At 38.8% G+C, this 17,305-nt stretch overlaps 1 protein-coding gene across 1 annotated transcript; it reads left to right on the top strand.

The window, feature by feature from the left end:
• The first annotated feature begins 3,299 nt into the window (after positions 1–3,299).
• On the top strand, positions 3,300–16,570 carry LOC144646370 (piwi-like protein 1). The gene is made up of 19 exons (XM_078505927.1): positions 3,300–3,413; positions 4,127–4,831; positions 5,767–5,847; positions 6,658–6,852; positions 7,715–7,835; positions 7,929–7,991; positions 8,128–8,194; positions 8,301–8,418; positions 9,011–9,053; positions 9,403–9,474; positions 9,981–10,168; positions 10,713–10,864; positions 11,496–11,620; positions 12,800–12,903; positions 13,875–13,945; positions 14,121–14,274; positions 14,694–14,825; positions 15,222–15,369; positions 16,094–16,570. Exons 2-19 carry the CDS (start codon positions 4,155–4,157, stop codon positions 16,208–16,210), a joined length of 2,628 nt encoding a protein of 875 aa, XP_078362053.1. The 5' UTR covers positions 3,300–3,413; positions 4,127–4,154; the 3' UTR covers positions 16,211–16,570.
• The last annotated feature ends 735 nt before the right edge of the window (positions 16,571–17,305 follow it).

Here is a 17,305-nt window from a genome sequence, read left to right as displayed (position 1 = left end):
TTAACCTGTTTAATTATTTTTTTGGAAATGAAAATAATGCGACAGACAGAAATTTTATGAAGCCATGAAAGCCTTAGAAACGTAGAAAGAAAGATGTAAATATATCACGCCTGACTAGTAACAGGGAGACGCGGGTTCGAATCCTGCTCGGGGCATATAATTTTTCTTTCATTTCAGAGACGTGTGTCGAAAGCCTTCTGTAATTTATTTACATATTTCTTTCTACGAAAATAACGCGAATGAGGTGCTCGATGTTGTTGTCATGTTAACACGAAGTCTGACCTGTGTGACTGTAAAGTTGTTATTAATTTCAATTTATGCGTGATGTGAGTCCAGCTACTCTGGACAGGGGAAAGGGTTGGAGATCAACTAAAACACAATCATTGCAAATAAAACCAAATTTATTACAAGGCTGGTAAAGGCTGGTACTGACGGCAGAAGATGTTTCAACTAACAGAGCTAGTTCTAGCTAGTCTTCGTCACTGAGTGCCAGTACTATTCAGCGAAGTTTTCATTGGCATACTTAAAGGAATGGCCATGAAGAAGACTACCTCTGCCCGATACCTCTGCTACATGTAGTTGAAATATTGGCCAATAATTTTGCCCTTCTGCCGTACTAGTACCAGTCTTGCAATTTGGTTTTATTTTAAACAGAGAAACATGTTTTGTCGTTTTGCCATGCTTTTATGCCGCGCGGAAACACAGAATGGGTCGGAATGTTTCTGCCGTGTAACAGAAGCAAATTTTGTTTCTTGAAAGCATAAATTGACGCTGGAAACAATGCTTCCCTTTTGGCAAAACTGGGAAACATTGGGGAAACATACGCGCTACGGTTTGCGCTACGACATGTTTCCTCGTTTTGCCAGGCCCTCAGGCCTTTTGAACATTTTAGAGTGGCGTATGGCACAGACAAGCCAAGTAATTTTATTTTCCTCTTGCGTGCGTGGTCCTCTACATCCAAACGTTTTTTATTATCATTGCCCTTCTTGGTTTATATTCTTTCGTGCTATCATGCATTTCAATTGAAATGAGAGGCGAGCGCTCGACAAGCGTCACGAACCTTCAAACCTCTTACTCTGATCTTTTGAGGCCAACAGTAGTCTATACAAATTACAGGCCGAAGGCCGTCCTGTGAAAAAATTTCAATAGTGTATTCATACAGTAAAACATTCCAAATACCCTATCAAACAAGAGAGGACTTTTATTACAGCAAGACAAAATGGTTCTCTTTAGTTCAGGGGCACCCATCGAGAATATAGTTCAAAACCACTTAAAGATAGCACCGTTGAACGTATTTTAGTATTTAAACAGTAGATAAAGGCATATTTTTATCCCCTAAAAATTTTTATCTGTTCGGATTTCCTAGCTGAAAGTCTAGTGATCCGAAAGTTATAGGGATCAAAACTTACCTTTTCGAAAAATTCCACCAGAGAAGGCTCCCGAAAATTCTAGGTGACCTTTTAGAGTAAAAATCCGTTAAAAATGAACAATTGTACCATTTTTTAGATATTCGAAAATCCTAGGAAAGGCAGGCAAGCAAAAAAATTTACAATGAATGTTCCGAAAATTTTTAGATCTCAAATCGTCTCCGAACAGATATTTTAACGAAATATTCCGTTGGGTGCCCCTGTTTAGTTTGCTGGCCAGCTTGTGTCGGTTGTATTCGAGGTTATTGTGTTCCTGAAACCTGTCAGTTTATTAATTTCCAGTTCACACTTTCGGCTTCTTTTGGTACCGAACACAAATAAGAACACGTTGTTTTGCCATTGTCAAGTGTATTTTGGTCGGTATTATTTGTCGTCTATTGTTTCTTGTTTAATTTAATACGTCATCTTTGTCCGCAACACGAAGGAGAAGTCAAACACGTCCACTGGCTGCCATTGTTCAAATGTGTCGAGAAAAACCAAATTTTAATAACGTGGCCAACAAAACAGGTAGGTGACAACACCTGTGTTACAGCTGCCGCTTGGATAAAGAACGAAAACCAGGAAACAATCGGAAAATCCGCGCTGATGACGCAATTCCAGGTATAAAAAACAACAAATATTCCATCGAATTCCAGTTAGAAACTCGAGCGGTCTTACACAAAATGTTGAACTTATATAAGTTTGTGAAGAAATTATTCAACATGACACGAGCGTGGGACAAAGAAAAAATCTGAGTCCCCGACGGGAATCGAACCCATGACCTCCCAGATACCGGTTGGGCGCTCTAACCAACTGAGCTACGAGAGACTCGTTGTGAGCTAGGCCATTTACTAGGTTGAACATTGGAAATTCGCCTGGCTGGGAAGCTTTCAATTAATAAAACGTTTTTTTCTCGTTGAGCCGGCCGCAGTATATGATAATTTCGGATGACATTGTTTTAGCTGGTAAAGTCGCGGCTGAGATTTTCGACGCACAACGGCACAAAAGCTGCACCGAGAGCTGCCCGTTTTCCTGCAGAGCTACATAAAAATAAATTCGGTCACGAATCGTTTGTGTAGGTTAAAGTTTCAATTGAAAAGTTATTCACAATTCACGTTTTACGGAAATAATTTGACACGGCGGATTTCTATTCAAACTACGTAATTTCCGGCGTGTTTAGGCCGATAAAGTGGCACGACAAGATCACACATGATCGGAACTTCAGAAGTCAAATTGGGTCAAATCTTTGGATATCTCACTGTAAAATCTTGTTTTCTTGACTCGGTTGTATAACGCCAGCAAAAGTAACGGCTTTCTGACCTGTTCGATCACACATCAAAATTCTGTGAGGTTTTCGACCGCGTGAAATGACAGAGCGCGTCCTGCGAAATTGGCGGGAAATCTGTCACGCCCTGACCGCCGATCAATCATTTTGACTTTAATAAACGCGTTTGGGTGAATTTTATGTTTTTTGACTTTTGCTGACTTTTGAAATGCCTAAAACTATGTTGACTTTCTCTTGTTTTTGAAGGAAATGTCTTTTTGTGTAAGCCTTGTAATTCGTGTTTACATATAATTAACAAAGAGCTTTTGTTTATTGAAAACTCGAGATAACAATCACCTCGCAGATCAAAAGCTGAACTGCGCACCAATCATCAAATTGATCATAAACAATCGCCATAATATGGCTGTCTGTTTGACTGTCATGCTACTTTGATAAGAGACATAAACGAACTCCAAACTCCCCTTCAGTTGCACAAATAAGAATTTACAGCTTATTTTGGCAAGATCTTTAAAGTTCTGTGTTAAAATGATTGAATTCGCTGTAAAAATCACGCAAAGATGGTACCCATTGCGTGAAAGGTGTCACAAAATACCCCGGATCTTCAGATCACCGTGTAGCCAATCATGATCGAGATATGACACCACGTGATCAAGCACGAGCTCTCGAGAAGTGTTGTCAACTTCGCAGAGTGCATTGGATTGAATGGAAGAAGACTAGTGAAGGTGAGTGGAGCAGATTTTACGGCTTTTTAGTTCGTTAAATGAGGTAGTTCTTATAAAAGCTTCGAGCTAAACCGACAACGAAAGGATTTATAGGTGTTTTGGTAGTTTTCTTTACAGAAAATTCCATTAACTCGCCCCAAATTATAGTTAAAGAAGTGTTATGTCTTAGCCTCGTGGACGAGCTTCGTCGCTGAAATAACTCGCGTTTGGTTCTGTGATGCCCAGTTTTTGTTAACATAGTTCTATCGTGGCGTTTCGATCATCGACTATAGCTTGAAGTAGCTTCGAAACTCGTAAGTTTTATTTTACTCTACTGACTTTACCTCCTACTAAGGGTCTTTTGTTTACGGCTAACAACAATTGAAATTGCTTCGGGCTACCCGCCATTAGTAATCCGTCACGCGTACGTCGTTGTGTCACTCGTTTAAATGAAGCAGAGCAAGTTGTTATCTGTCGCTGTTGGCTGTTCATTCTTAGTCACGAAACCAAGCATTTGAACTTATCGTCGCTTTAAGTCCGTTTTCCATTTGGAAGTCTTATTTTTGCCTCCTTTAAATTGGCATTCGTTGATGACAAACTTGACCCTGTTTACTCAGGCTTCACTATTCATTGTTCCTTGTAATTTGTCTAATAAATAATCTAACAGGATACGGTAACGCGTTTTGTTACTTCCAAGGAGTTTTAAGTCGATATTGTACGCATATTTCTTTTAGTGTTTAGCTGAAAGAGGGTTTGAACAAAATGACGGGGCGAGCCAGGGGAAGAAGCCGTGGTCGAGGTCGAGGTGGCGGTGGCGACGCAGCGCGAAGACCCGGCGAGGGACCACAAGCTGCAGTGCCTGAGCAGGTTGCCCCAGGAGGACGTGGACGATCTCGTGGGCCCCCACCAGCTCAAGCTGCAGCTCCAGCCCCTCAGCAACAGCCCAAACCTCCAACAGAGGCAATGGCAGCTATGAGCGTCAGGCAGGAACAGAGGCCTCCAGTGGACACGACTGGGTCTGCAGAGCAAAGGCCGCCTCGCCGATCAAGGGACATACCATCAGAGCCTGCAACGAAGCCACAACACATTGTTGACAAGAAGGGAACTACTGGAGGTGGGATCAAGCTGGTCACTAACCATTTCAGGTTGATGACCAAGCCAAACTTCGGTGTATTTCAGTACAACGTCAGCTTCAACCCCGAGCAAGAGTCGAAACGTGTACGCGTTGGTCTTTTGAAGAGCCAAAGCGAAGTTATTGGCCAGGTTCACGCCTTTGATGGAATGATGTTGTATCTTCCAATTCGCCTCCCTGAAGCAGTGACCAAACTCCAGCTCACTAAACTCAATGGGGATCCTGTTGAAATGACTATCATGCTGACAAATGAAATCCCCAAAGATTCACCGAGTATGTTGCAGCTGTACAACATCATCTTTAGGAGGTTTGTGTGTAGTTATGCTTGTATTTATGAATCACTGTTTTGTCAGTTAGGGTAAAATGATATTTTTTGAATTGGTATTAGGGTACAGTGTTCATCACAAGTCCAGTCCCACAGTACGATTTGGGAACTGAAGGCAGATTTCTCAAAACAACAAGTTATATATGGTTTTGAATTGCTTACTGCACGGCCAGGCGGGGGGGGGGGGGGGATGCCCCGCTGACTTTGAACGCTTATAACTTTTTAAAGATTTACCCAAATGCTGCCAAACTTTGAGAGATTATCTAAAATTTATCTGGGAATAATTTAGTAGGATAGGTTGTTGTGTCAGGAACTTGACGTCACCATGGCAACGGCATTTTGACTGGCATGTTTTCCCAAATTTGTAATTTTCATGTTTCTATTAATGAAAAACAACTTTAATGCAATTATTTTCACCTTTTTACAGTTTTTAAGCACAGTTTTATTGTTTTTGAGTACTTCGCAGTAATTTTGGGCGGTTTTCTGACATTTTGGAAAAATTTCGAAATCAAAAATGGCGGATCCCAGATGGCGGTTGTTTTGACATTATGATGTAGTTGTCACGTGATGTGACATCATCATCCCATCATGATCTACTCAGTTTGTTTCTGTTTTTTCCCTTCAATATATTTTTTTTGAACTTAAGACTTAAATAATATTTGAAAGTGCAGTAATTGCAGGGATGTAGCCAAGATTTTAACTGGTGGAATTTTTTTTGCTTTGGGGGGGGGGGGGGGTACTAGGCAAGAAAAGGTCTTGAAAATCTACCCAATTTCTGCATTTCCCAGCTTTCATAGGCAGGAAAATCCATGCAACAGATGGGTATTTTACCCAGCTTCCAGCTTTAATCTACATTCCCGAATGTTGGTGAACAGTTAGTGATGCAAGAACATGACATTTCGTTATGTTTGTTTCAGGATTCTTAAGAACATTGGTATGCAGCAGGTTGGCCGAAATTATTATCACATCCAACATCCCATCATGATTGACAAATTCAAGTAAGTCCTTTCCCTTAAAAAATTAAACAAACTTCTTTACTTTTGCCAGGTCATGTTTACCATTTTACACAATGTGTAAAGACTAAGTACTATGCACAATTGATGGCTTGCATGGTTGGAGGGGAAGAGTGTTCACTCAAAAGACCAAATTTAATAGCTACAAACAAAGACAAGTAGATATAAAACTTATTGTTTGAAACTGCAAAAAAAAAAAATAATCGCCCAGCAAACCTTTGCACTGCACTGGTTGCCAAATTGTCAATGTGTTCAAAAGTTTAGTTGCCACTTTTTTCAGCTTGTAACTCTTAGTTGGGTCGCCGGACTAAAACACAAAGATCTTGTTCCATCTTGCAGTTGTTTGTTTGCTTTATACAAGAAGTTCCACTATAAAAGGGATGGCACCTCCCACATTTCACACTTCTCGGGCGCGAAATGCAAATTTGTACTCTTTGCATTTGTGGAATTTTGTGGTGCCGAGCATCCTGCAAGCGGAACATGCTTTGAAATCTCAGGAAACCAAGATATATTATTGACAAAAATATCTTCCTAACATTTTACAGAATATTCCTAGCGAAAATGAAACACATTTTATCAGTAACAGCTGTGGAAAATACGCAGGTTGTTTGCCAGTTGTTTACGCTTTGATGATTGACTGACAACTGGGTATGAGAATGGCCAGGCCAGGCCCCTTTTATACCGGAACTTCTTGTTTAACCACAACACGTATACCCTGATTTAATGGTTGAAACAAGAATTGTTGTCCCACATAGTTTATAAAAAGTGATATGCTTTATGTAAATTTGAACTTAGGTTGGAACTGTGGCCAGGATATACCACATCTATCATGCCATATGAAACAGATGTGCTACTGAATGCTGATGTATCTCACAAAGTGTTAAGACAAACCACTGTGTTGGAGTATCTCTATGAGCTCTATAACAGTGGAGGGGGAGATTTCCACAAAAACGCCACCAAGAAGCTTGTTGGTCAGATTATTTTGACAAGGTATTGTTAATTCATTATCATGTAGAGGTTTGATGGTTTTATTTACAAAGGACTCGCAAAGAAGGTTTAAAATTGGGTTATTGACTTCTTTCAAGACACAATGAACATTTGAAGCTTCTTGCACCAGTTGCTCTAAGTAATAGTAGTGGCATAACTTTAAGCTTTTCTAGAATTTCTTTTTGAGATCTAAGGCTTGTTGGTCACATAATAACAAGCATGGAACAAAAAAAAAAAACAAGAGTTGAACCTATAACCTTCTGTACACCAAATTCTTTACCACCAAGCTACTGGAAGACTTGCAGAAAGCTCCTAAGTCATTTGCTAGTTATATGTGATCTGCACCTTGTATGCTACTAGGAGGTACTGTTACTAATACTTTACCAGACAAATGCCATAACCCAGATTTAGTGTAAATGGAATTGTTGGATTTGATCCGGATAGATACTTTGATGTAGGACTGTGAACCAAGCTCTAAAGAAAGCTACAAAATTGGGCAATTAGTATAATCATGTGAACACTTAAAAGGTTGTCTGCACAAATGCTCTGGCAGGGCTTGAGACTAACTTTTTAACTCACTGGTTTACTGGCTAGTGACATGTCAGATTTTACTACCCAAAAGTAATTTTTTACTAGTCAGGTATATTGATTTCTATCAAGAACAGTTGACTTTTCCAAGTTTTTCACTAGCCAAATGGCTAGTAGGAATGCTAAACCTGGTAGCCTAAACCTAAATTTTAGTAGCCTTTGGCTAGTTGGCTACCGTTAGTCTCAAGCCCTGTCTGGCAGCAGTAATGTATCATAAAGCTTTGCTGGTTTAGGACATCTTAGGACTGAGTTGTGCTTCTGTCTTTCTTTAACCCAGGTACAACAACAAAACGTACCGCATTGATGACATCAAGTGGGATGTGTTTCCTTCCCATACCTTCCATGGCAGATTCAAAGGTGTTGAAAGAGACATCTCTTATGTGGAATACTATCAAGAGGTACTGTTTCTTTCTTGGAATTATTTTGAAATGATGATTACTGAGCTGCAAGTCTTTTCCAGAAAAAAATTAATAAAATTTGTTTATCTCCAGACTTATGAGAAAACCATCACTGATATGGATCAGCCCCTCCTTGTCAGTCGACTGAAAAAAATTGTAAGTGTAAATGAGTATGTTTTAATTTTTTTTTTAGTGTACTGGTTATGTTTGTGTAGAAATTTGGGCTCATAACACACACTTGTGTCCCACACCATGACATTAGTAAATTTTGATTGATTGATTGATTTTACAGCCCGGCCAGAAAATGAGAATTCCTGAGGGAGAACTCTTTCTAGTTCCAGAGCTGTGCTTTTTAACAGGTAATTTGTGCATGGTCAGTCTGTAGCTGGTTAAATTATTGATAGTAAGCAGTTGAGTCATTTAGCAAATTGTGAATGTTCCTAAAAAAAAGTGGCTTTTCCACAGGACTCACTGATGAGATGCGCAATGACTTTATGCTGATGAAGGACCTTGCAGTCCATACCAGGGTCGATCCCAAGACACGCAACCAGTCTCTTATGAGGTTTATGTCAAGCATAGCCGGGTATGTGATGAACTTGCTATAGCCCCTTTAAAATGCTCTGTTTTTGCTTAGGCCTTTTGGTGGCTTTAAAAAAAACACACACACAGTAATATTAGAATATGAAGGTTTAGAATGCTACATGTATCTCAGGATTAGGTATGGCCCTATGCAATGCTGTTGTGAAAAGATTGGATGATTGATAATGTCACAATTAAAGGCTTGATGAGAATTAAGACTGATGTTTTAAAAGGTTGCAACATTACAACATCCTTATGTTGTGACATTTTTGTGTTGAGGGGAGAATTTTTCCCAGAGTTTTACCCTCAAAGTTCTAAGCATTTTTGTATGTGTTTCGAGCTCAATTAACCCAATCACTCTGCTTTGGGTATCGTTGGAAAGATCTTTTCCTTCTGCAAAATTGAGTTTATGTGATGCCAAGTTAAGATAAGTGTGATGTCAAAAGTGGAACAATGGCCAACATCGTTTAAAAAGTCCACACAGGCATCAACAGGTTTTTTTCATTGCACTAATAATTCAGAAATACAAGAGATACCGTAAAAACAAAGAATGCAAAGTATGAACCATTAATTCATTAGATCTGTGTTTTTCATAGTGATGAGAAGTCAGCTGCTGAGTTGGCGGGCTGGAATCTGGAGGTAAGCTTTTAGTTTTGTGAATGTTCATATATTAAGAAGCGATGTGACTCGACATCTACACATGTCCTGGAGTAATTTTTTTTGGGTGGTTACAGGGGACATAATTTTTTTAGAGGAGGTTTTCACACTGGGAGTTTTTGGGCAGCACTGGTGCCAACGAGACCTTGTTTTTAATATTTTCTATTCAAAAATTTAGTCACGGAGAAAACTGTTGTTATAAACCTCTAAATTACAAAGAAGTGAATTCATTAAATTAGTTAAAATAAAAAGTTAAAATACTGAAGCAATCATACTAGCTTACTTATACCAAACACCAGTTTGATTGATTCATGTTGTATTTCTGTCCTAGTTTGAGAAATCCACTCTTAACATGCCTGGCAGAGTACTTCCCGCTGAGAAGATTTGGCAGAAAAATAAAAGCGTAAGTTGAAGTGTATGAGGTAGTTTATCCAGTGTGAATTTCTTTGTGAAAATGGTTTGGTAATTAATGAAAGTGAACATATCCACATTGCTCGCTGAGTACAAGACGTAGCACTCAAAATGAAAAGGAATTTCCTCAAGGCTTGGTACTTGAAGTGAAACCCTAATGCAGACAATGAGCGGATTGGCATACCAGCAATCTACAAGTCTTTTGCGTGATTTGATCTGGTGCAACGATCGTTTTGTGACATTTGCTCTCATAGCACACACAAATGAGTGAACCGTAAATAAAGCCATGACGGCTTTTAGGACATTTGAAACTGAAGACTGAAGATGTTAGTCGAAACGTCATATATAAGTTTTCTGAACGTTGTATATAATGTTCAGGATTTCCATCAAAGTCAGACCAGTCAAAAAACTTTAAAAAGGAATTTGATATTCTGAAAGTCATTTGTCTAGATGGAGTAATGTCAACCCTGATCTCTTCTTACTTTGTTTGTTTTTCAGTACGGGTATGACCCCAAGACTGCTGATTGGTCCAGGGAAATGAGAGGCAATCCCCTCCACAGCACAGTAAACCTAAGCAATTGGATTCTTGTTTACACCCAGAGGGACAGTGGAAATGCAAAGGACTTTGCACAAACCTTGAAGAAGGTTTGCGGCCCCATGGGAATCAATGTCGCAAACAGCTCCGAGTAAGATCAAATTTTTTCATGTCTTACAGTCAATTTCACATAACTTTACCATGCCGCGTTGGGAAATTGGGAACTACGTTATGAAGTAGCCAATTACGTTGCAAGTTTGATAATCAAATTGCGAACTTCGGAACAAACTTCCCAACTTTGGCGCGACTGAACTTGGCAAGTTGTTCATTTTTGTTGGAAGGGGAGGCTGGAGGTGGTTGAAATTTAATGTCGTTGGCAACCATGACTCAGAACCATATATCTTCCTGCTGTCATTTACTTAACAGACAGTCTTGCTTTTTTTTCTTTATTTACTCTTAAAAACATGTTAATGTAAGAGTCAACTTGATAACAGTCTTTAATTAGGGACAGTCTTGCTTTTTTTCTTTATTTACTCTTAAAAACATGTTAATGTAAGAGTCAACTTGATAACAGTCTTTAATTAGGGACAGTGTTGCTTTTTTTTCTTTATTTACTCTTAAAAACATGTTAATGTAAGAGTCAACTTGATAACAGTCTTTAATTAGGATTATTTTTATTGTTGATTCCTCTCCAGTTGCCAACTTCCAAATGATCGCACAGAAAGCTACTTAGATGCGATTAATTCAAACTACAGCGACAATTTGCAGATGGTAGTAACAATTTTAACAACAAACCGTAAAGACCGGTATGATGCCATCAAGAAGCTGTGTTGCTTGGAGAAGCCAGGTATAAAAGTAAAACAGTGTAAATGTTACAAAATCACATTTGTTTTATGTATGAAGTTTGAAGAAATAGCAGCATTGTAGGGCTAAAATAACTTCTAATGTTTGGTGGCCAGTACAGCCAGTTTCAATGAATTCTTAGTGGCCCTCAATTTCCTTTTTGGTAACATGGAAAAAATCACATTTACTTGAATGAATGTCGTGCTGCTTTTATTGAAGCAATAGCTTGTGAGACCAAAAAAATCATGAATGCTTCTAGTTGCAAGCGAATGATGAAATCATGGAAATCTCCCATTGTGGAATAAAAACTTTTAACCCGTTTATTATTTTCATTCGAGGTGCAGTGGCCTAATCGTCAGGCACTGGACTCCAGATCAACGGGGAGCTGGGTTTTCGCCCTGGTTGGGTTCATAGTTAAGTTCTTGTGCAAGACAGTTTACTCTTATTGTGCCTCTCTCTACCCAGATGAATAAATGGGCACTAGCAAAATAATACTGTGGGGAAACCCTAAGATGGACTAGTATCCAATCCAGGGGGAGTAGAACTAAACCTCGTCCCTTAATGCTACAGCAACCAGGAAAAGCTGCTGCAGTTGTATGGACCACTTGGCTTGACACAGACTTTTTTACTTTTAGTACCGTCCCAGGTGATCGTAGGTCGCACCATCTCAAAGAAACAGATGTTGATGAGTGTTTGTACCAAGATTGGCATCCAGTTGAATGTTAAACTTGGGGGAGAAGCGTGGGCAGTGGAAATTCCTGTAAGTAAAGACAATCTGTTCTACACTATAGTAGTGATGTTAGATAATGGTTTATCAAAGGAGTTGCTTTGTCACATGATGGAGTTTGAAGGAGCGATTTTCATTTAACCCAGAGTGCAAAGGAAATATATTTTCCAGCTTTCCCTTAGGGCAAGTTGGAACCATTGTATGCTAGCCTTAAGGTGGCTTAATACAGTTTTGAGAGGGTAAATCAGTCCAACCTTTAACACTCTTGTGCAATCTCCAAAAAAGTTTTGTCTTTTCTTATCACTGTTTGTTACATCCTAAAACCATGTAATGCGATATTTGGAAAATCAAAAAGGTTAAAAAAGTTTAAATGAACGGCCGAGTGCTTATGTAGGGACTGGCACTAGTATTTTAAACGGCACGGCGTTTTTCTCAAAATCTAGCTGTACGACGCTACCTCAAGAAATTGGCTTTGGTTTATCATACATGCAAAATAATATAAAAATCTGTAAGACAGATTTTTCGCAAAATAGAAAAATGTGATATTTTGTTGATTTTTGAAATAGCTCAAAATCTGTCTTACGGATTTTTTCAAAATTTTGGCCGTGGATGTGGTTCACCCCTTAAATTTCATTGTGAAAATTTCATAATAGTTTGTACGGTAGGTTTTCGGGAAAAATCTGGATCAAAACCTGGCTTTTATGACCTCCGAAGCGAATCAAATTGCGTGTGCGAGTGCGCACTAATGACGCCATGCGTCACAAGCGATAATGAAAGACAGAAATAGAACTTCTCTGTCTGTTGTTTATCCACATTGTCGTATTGTTTTCTGTCCCAGGTTTCGAGTCCTATCTGAAAGTATTTTGAACTTTTCTTTGGTATACCAATTTAGTAAAGCGCGGTAAAACAGATGGTCTCTTTTTCCTTTCTGTTTAGAGTTGCTAGCGCCATTTTACGAGGTTGATAAAAAATTCTTCTAATGTTTCTGTTTAGTGGGGTAGTGTGCCATATGACACTTATTTGGGTTAAAGGAGTTATGGCAAGTGGGTCTACAGTACATAAGAAGCAGAGGCACATCCCCACAAAATAGTACCAGTAAAAGATAAAATTAATGGATGGATAACTCTACAAACATCAGGAAACAAAAGGATTGTTTTCAACAGAAAGTGACAGAAACTTTGAGCTGAATCTTATTGTTTTGTTTCTGTGCAGCTAAAGAAAACCATGGTGATAGGAATTGATTGTTATCATGATTCCTCAACTAAAGGACGTTCAGTTGGTGGATTTGTTGCCAGCATGAACCAAACCTTAACCAAGTATGTATTGTTTGTTTTTTTCTTTTCTATATTCTATATGTGAACTTGGCAACTGATTGTTGTTTTTTTAGCCAGATTATTGACATTTTTTTAAGTTTTATGTGCTAGCCTATAACACTGAAATGGCTTTTTTAGGCAACAAGTGCTCGCGCCCAAGTACACTTGTAAGAGTGCTTGTCCAGGGCAGTTATCATAGTCATATTTTTTCTTTCTGATTAGAGCAATTGGTTTTTTTAAGGACATTCCACAAGAGGAAGTTGTCTATCAAATAAAAAAAATTGGGGGGGGGGGGCCCAGGGGGGGTACTCCGGGATCAAAGTGACGGGGATGATCGAATGGAGGCAAAACTCAGGACCCAAAAAAATCCCCAAGTCTCCCGACATTACCCAAAAAAATCCCTGGACAAAAAAAAAACGCCCAAAAAAATCCCTAGTGAAATTACCTCTAAATTGCCAAGGCCGCGCCAAGGAACTGTAGTTTGATTTTAATACCCCAAAAAAATCCCCTATTTAAATCAAGTCACCCAAAAAAATACCTGCCAAATTCTCCTACCCAAAAAAATCCCGGAATCGAAAATTTCGACCCCAAAAAAATCCTTCGCACATCCCCGTCACTTGGATCCCGGAGTACCCCCCCTGGGGGGGGGGGTCACCATTTCAGAGAGTAAACTACAAGTGAGGTTATCACAATGGCTACCAGCCCTTTATGACTGTTCAGAAGTTTCTTCGGCATGCGTGCTTAATGTATGACAAGGTGTGACGTTGCAACATAAATTACATGTGCAGGAAGGTTGCACAGTCCTTAAACCCCACTGTGGATTCAAAATTAAAATGTTGAAGGAAAAGCTAAATGAATTCTGGTAATTGTAGGTAGATATGCAAATGTGCAATTGTGATAAATTATGAGGAGGTTGAATGACTCTTTCAGTCAGACTCTGAAGTCAATTCACTCACTTTGCTGTGTATTGTTAGGTATTACTCAAGAGTAAGCTTCCAGCACACTGGTATGGAGCTGATTGATGGACTTAAGACTAACATGACAGGTATGTTTCTATTCATCGAGTTTTTCCTGCAGTGCAACCTTAACATGAAATACAAACTTTTTGACAGTAAAAGGCATTGATAGTTTTTACTTGAGGAAGACAAGAAACCTTTCTAATTGTAAACCCCCTTGTACAGTTTAGAGTTAACATCTCTTTCCACGGATTTTTTCCACAGCTGCTCTAAGGAAGTACAATGAGATAAATGGTGATTTGCCTGAAAGAATTCTTATCTACCGTGATGGTGTGGGTGATGGGCAGCTGCGTGCTGTTGTGGAGCATGAAGTCCCGCAATTGAAAGCTTCCTTCAATGATGTTGCAGGCGGCTACAAGTAAGTGGCTTGAAAATGGCAGCTTGCAAGTTTTACTTCATGGTTTTTAGGCACTTTAAAAGCCTCTTAAAAGTGAATTTAACCTTAAAAAGCCCTAGAAATTTGTTGGTTTTATTATTGATCACCGATTTTTCAAATTATAAAGGTGTCCTTTTAGGATAATTTCAGAGTGCCCAAGGCTCTTATATATGATATCTTGGGTGCCCAGCTTTTAAAAGCTTTCATGATAACAAAGATATACAAGTTACCTGTTGCACTCGGCCTCTTGAGTTAAAAGAATAAAGGCAACCAACTGGTTTATATGAAATTATTGTTTTTAGTAGTGCAGAACACCATATCTTTTGCAATCTGTTCTAAAAATTGGATTCTGTTATTCTCAATTCTTCAAGGGAGAATTCTAATGTTATGTTTCGTTTTAGACCCAGGTTTTCAGTTGTCATTGTGAAGAAAAGAATCAGTGCAAGGCTGTTCCACAGAACTGGGGATGCTGTGAATCTGACCAACCCACCTCCTGGCACTGTTGTCGATACAGATATCACACGCAAAGAATGGTAAAATAATATTGTTATATGTGCTTGTTTTTTTGTTGTTGTTGCTGTGGATAACTGGCTCATTGTTTCCAAAGGGATACCTTGACGGTGGTTTACTTGTATATATCCTGGGGCCCGTCTCTCTAAAGTCTAGAAAACTTTCCTGGCCCGTAAAGCGATTTTTTGTTATCTGTATCTTAAAAACAGAGAAGTGTATAAGCCTAAAACTTTGTATAGAGGAAGCCTCTGTTTATATCAAAAATTGGTGAATAAAAATCAGCTCTGTTGTCATAAGGTTCCAGATTTTGCTATGGCTTTCAGGTGTGAAAACCTTTTAGGACCTTTCAGAAACGGGCCCTGGCCTCCACAAGAATCAAGCTTGAACAAGTCAGCTCACACCTGTTTTTATTTTCCTAGGTTCGACTTTTTCCTTATCAGCCAGTCAGTTCGTCAGGGAACAGTGTCGCCAACCCACTACAACGTGATTGAAGACAGTTCTGGGTTGACACCAGACCACTTCCAGCGCTTGACATACAAGCTTACCCACTTGTACTACAACTGGCCGGTAAGTCAAATTTTAGTTCAAAGTAACAGTTTTTGACTGACTTTATCACTGTTTTCATGTGTGGAAAGCTGCATACAATAAAAACCAGCGTATAAGAACCTAGGTTTTTTTAAGTTAGCCTAAACAGGTTCTTATATAAATGGTATTTAGTGTAAAATTAGGCTAACTAGGTTCTTAACTTTTGTTCAAGAAATAAAGTAGAATTGTTAAATGATCTGCTCTTTAATGTCCAATAACAGTATCTTGGAGGCTTCGGTAAGCAAAATACTATACTATTTTAATCTGATTCCGTTAAAATCAAAACTGTAACCTTCACGATAATTCCCAATAAATCTTGAAACTATGCTGTAACTATAATGTGAACAGACTGTGTTATAAATATATTTCTGAGAAGATTTTTTAATTCTATTTTTTTGAGAAGATTATTTTTTCTTTTTTGAAAATAAGAACCTGTTTTAGAATTTTAGCCTAGTTAGTACTCATTCCAACCTGATAAAAAGGAGGGAAAAAACTCTTGGGTATATTAAAAAAAAAAAATGCATTTACCTAGCTGCGACAGGGTCTTGTAGTCATTCTTTGTTGTCAGTGTGAACTTTCAGAATGTGAAAGTGGACTTAAGATGAGCATAGAAATGGGTATCTGCCTTTCCATATCGTTGCAATTGTGTCAAATGCTACAAATAGTGTGGAGAATTTGTGACAAATGTTTGTTTTTCATTTTGTAGGGCACCGTTCGTGTACCAGCGCCATGCCAGTACGCCCATAAACTGGCCTTCCTTGTAGGACAGTCATTGCACAAGCCTCCCAGGCCCGAGCTGGCAGACAAACTGTTTTTCCTTTAGAGGCCAACACAGAAGCGCAAGCTAGACGTTTTATTCTGTTTCGAAAGCATTCTTTACATCGAAACATTCCCTCAGAGTCTGGAAAACAAGATGATACGTAGTTATAAACCAATGAAGTTGGTGTTGTTGCGTTTGTTTGATGTTTGAAAACATTTTGAATCGTTAAGGAAAGAAACAGTTAAAGCTTTTATTTTATTTGAAATGCAGAGATTTTTTTCTGATTTAATAAACGATACCTAGCAATCCCATTCAAGAGATCAGATTTTTTTCAAAGAAGATAATATCACCCTTACAATAATTCTATTTTTTGTAGAAGAAGGGTAATAACGTTATAGTTGCATTAAATTGTTAAAACATTCATGTGTCTGGTCTGTATTGTTTCTCGTTCGTGATACATCTTTTGTAACACTTTTTTACAGGGCTCTTACAGAGTCTAAGAGCGCTTTCCTTTTATATGGAAAACTCGATTGTTTCAGTGGTAAATCATATGGAACAGACGTTTCCTCGCTGGAAAATTTCGGAAAAAAGGAATTCATCTTTTCCCGTTTCTCCCAGAATGGCCGGAAATTTCTGTTCCATTTGCTACAACCTGCCCGTTAGTTCGCAAAGCAAGGTCGACAAAATCAAAGTACGCGAAAACTTCTTCGTTGAATCGATTCAAATTTATCCAAAATTCCTATCGAGTTTTTTCTCAAAGAGCGAGGGTTTTCCTTTGAACTTTGAAGGCTTAATGAAGATAGAAGATTAAATTTAGGGCGATTGCCATTAGTCTTCACTGGTTGGCTGGTGGGCTTTTTACACGAGATTATACCACAGTCCACTACAACAGTGTCTCAGAATATTTATGCATTGACTTGAATTGTGTTCTCGAATATACCATTCTGGCTGGTCAGTTCTGACTAATGGAAGGCGCCCTTATAAGTTTCACCCTCGATCGCCATTATTTTGTGACACGGGCTCTACGCAGTGTTTCAAAATGAAATTTTCAAAAGGCACAGCTTTCCGTTCAGCCTACGTGATGAAAAAATTTGCTCTGTTCTTGCCCGAATTTCAGACTTCTTCCTGTGATCGCTTGCAAGAACTGTCCAATTTGTC

The sequence above is a fragment of the Oculina patagonica genome, chromosome 3, assembly GCF_052425735.1.
Source record: "Oculina patagonica isolate OP01 chromosome 3, crgOcupat, whole genome shotgun sequence".
In the NCBI taxonomy this organism is placed as follows: domain Eukaryota; kingdom Metazoa; phylum Cnidaria; class Anthozoa; order Scleractinia; family Oculinidae; genus Oculina; species Oculina patagonica.
Note: the sequence above shows the minus strand (reverse complement) of the source record. Positions and strands in the feature narration are given on the sequence as shown.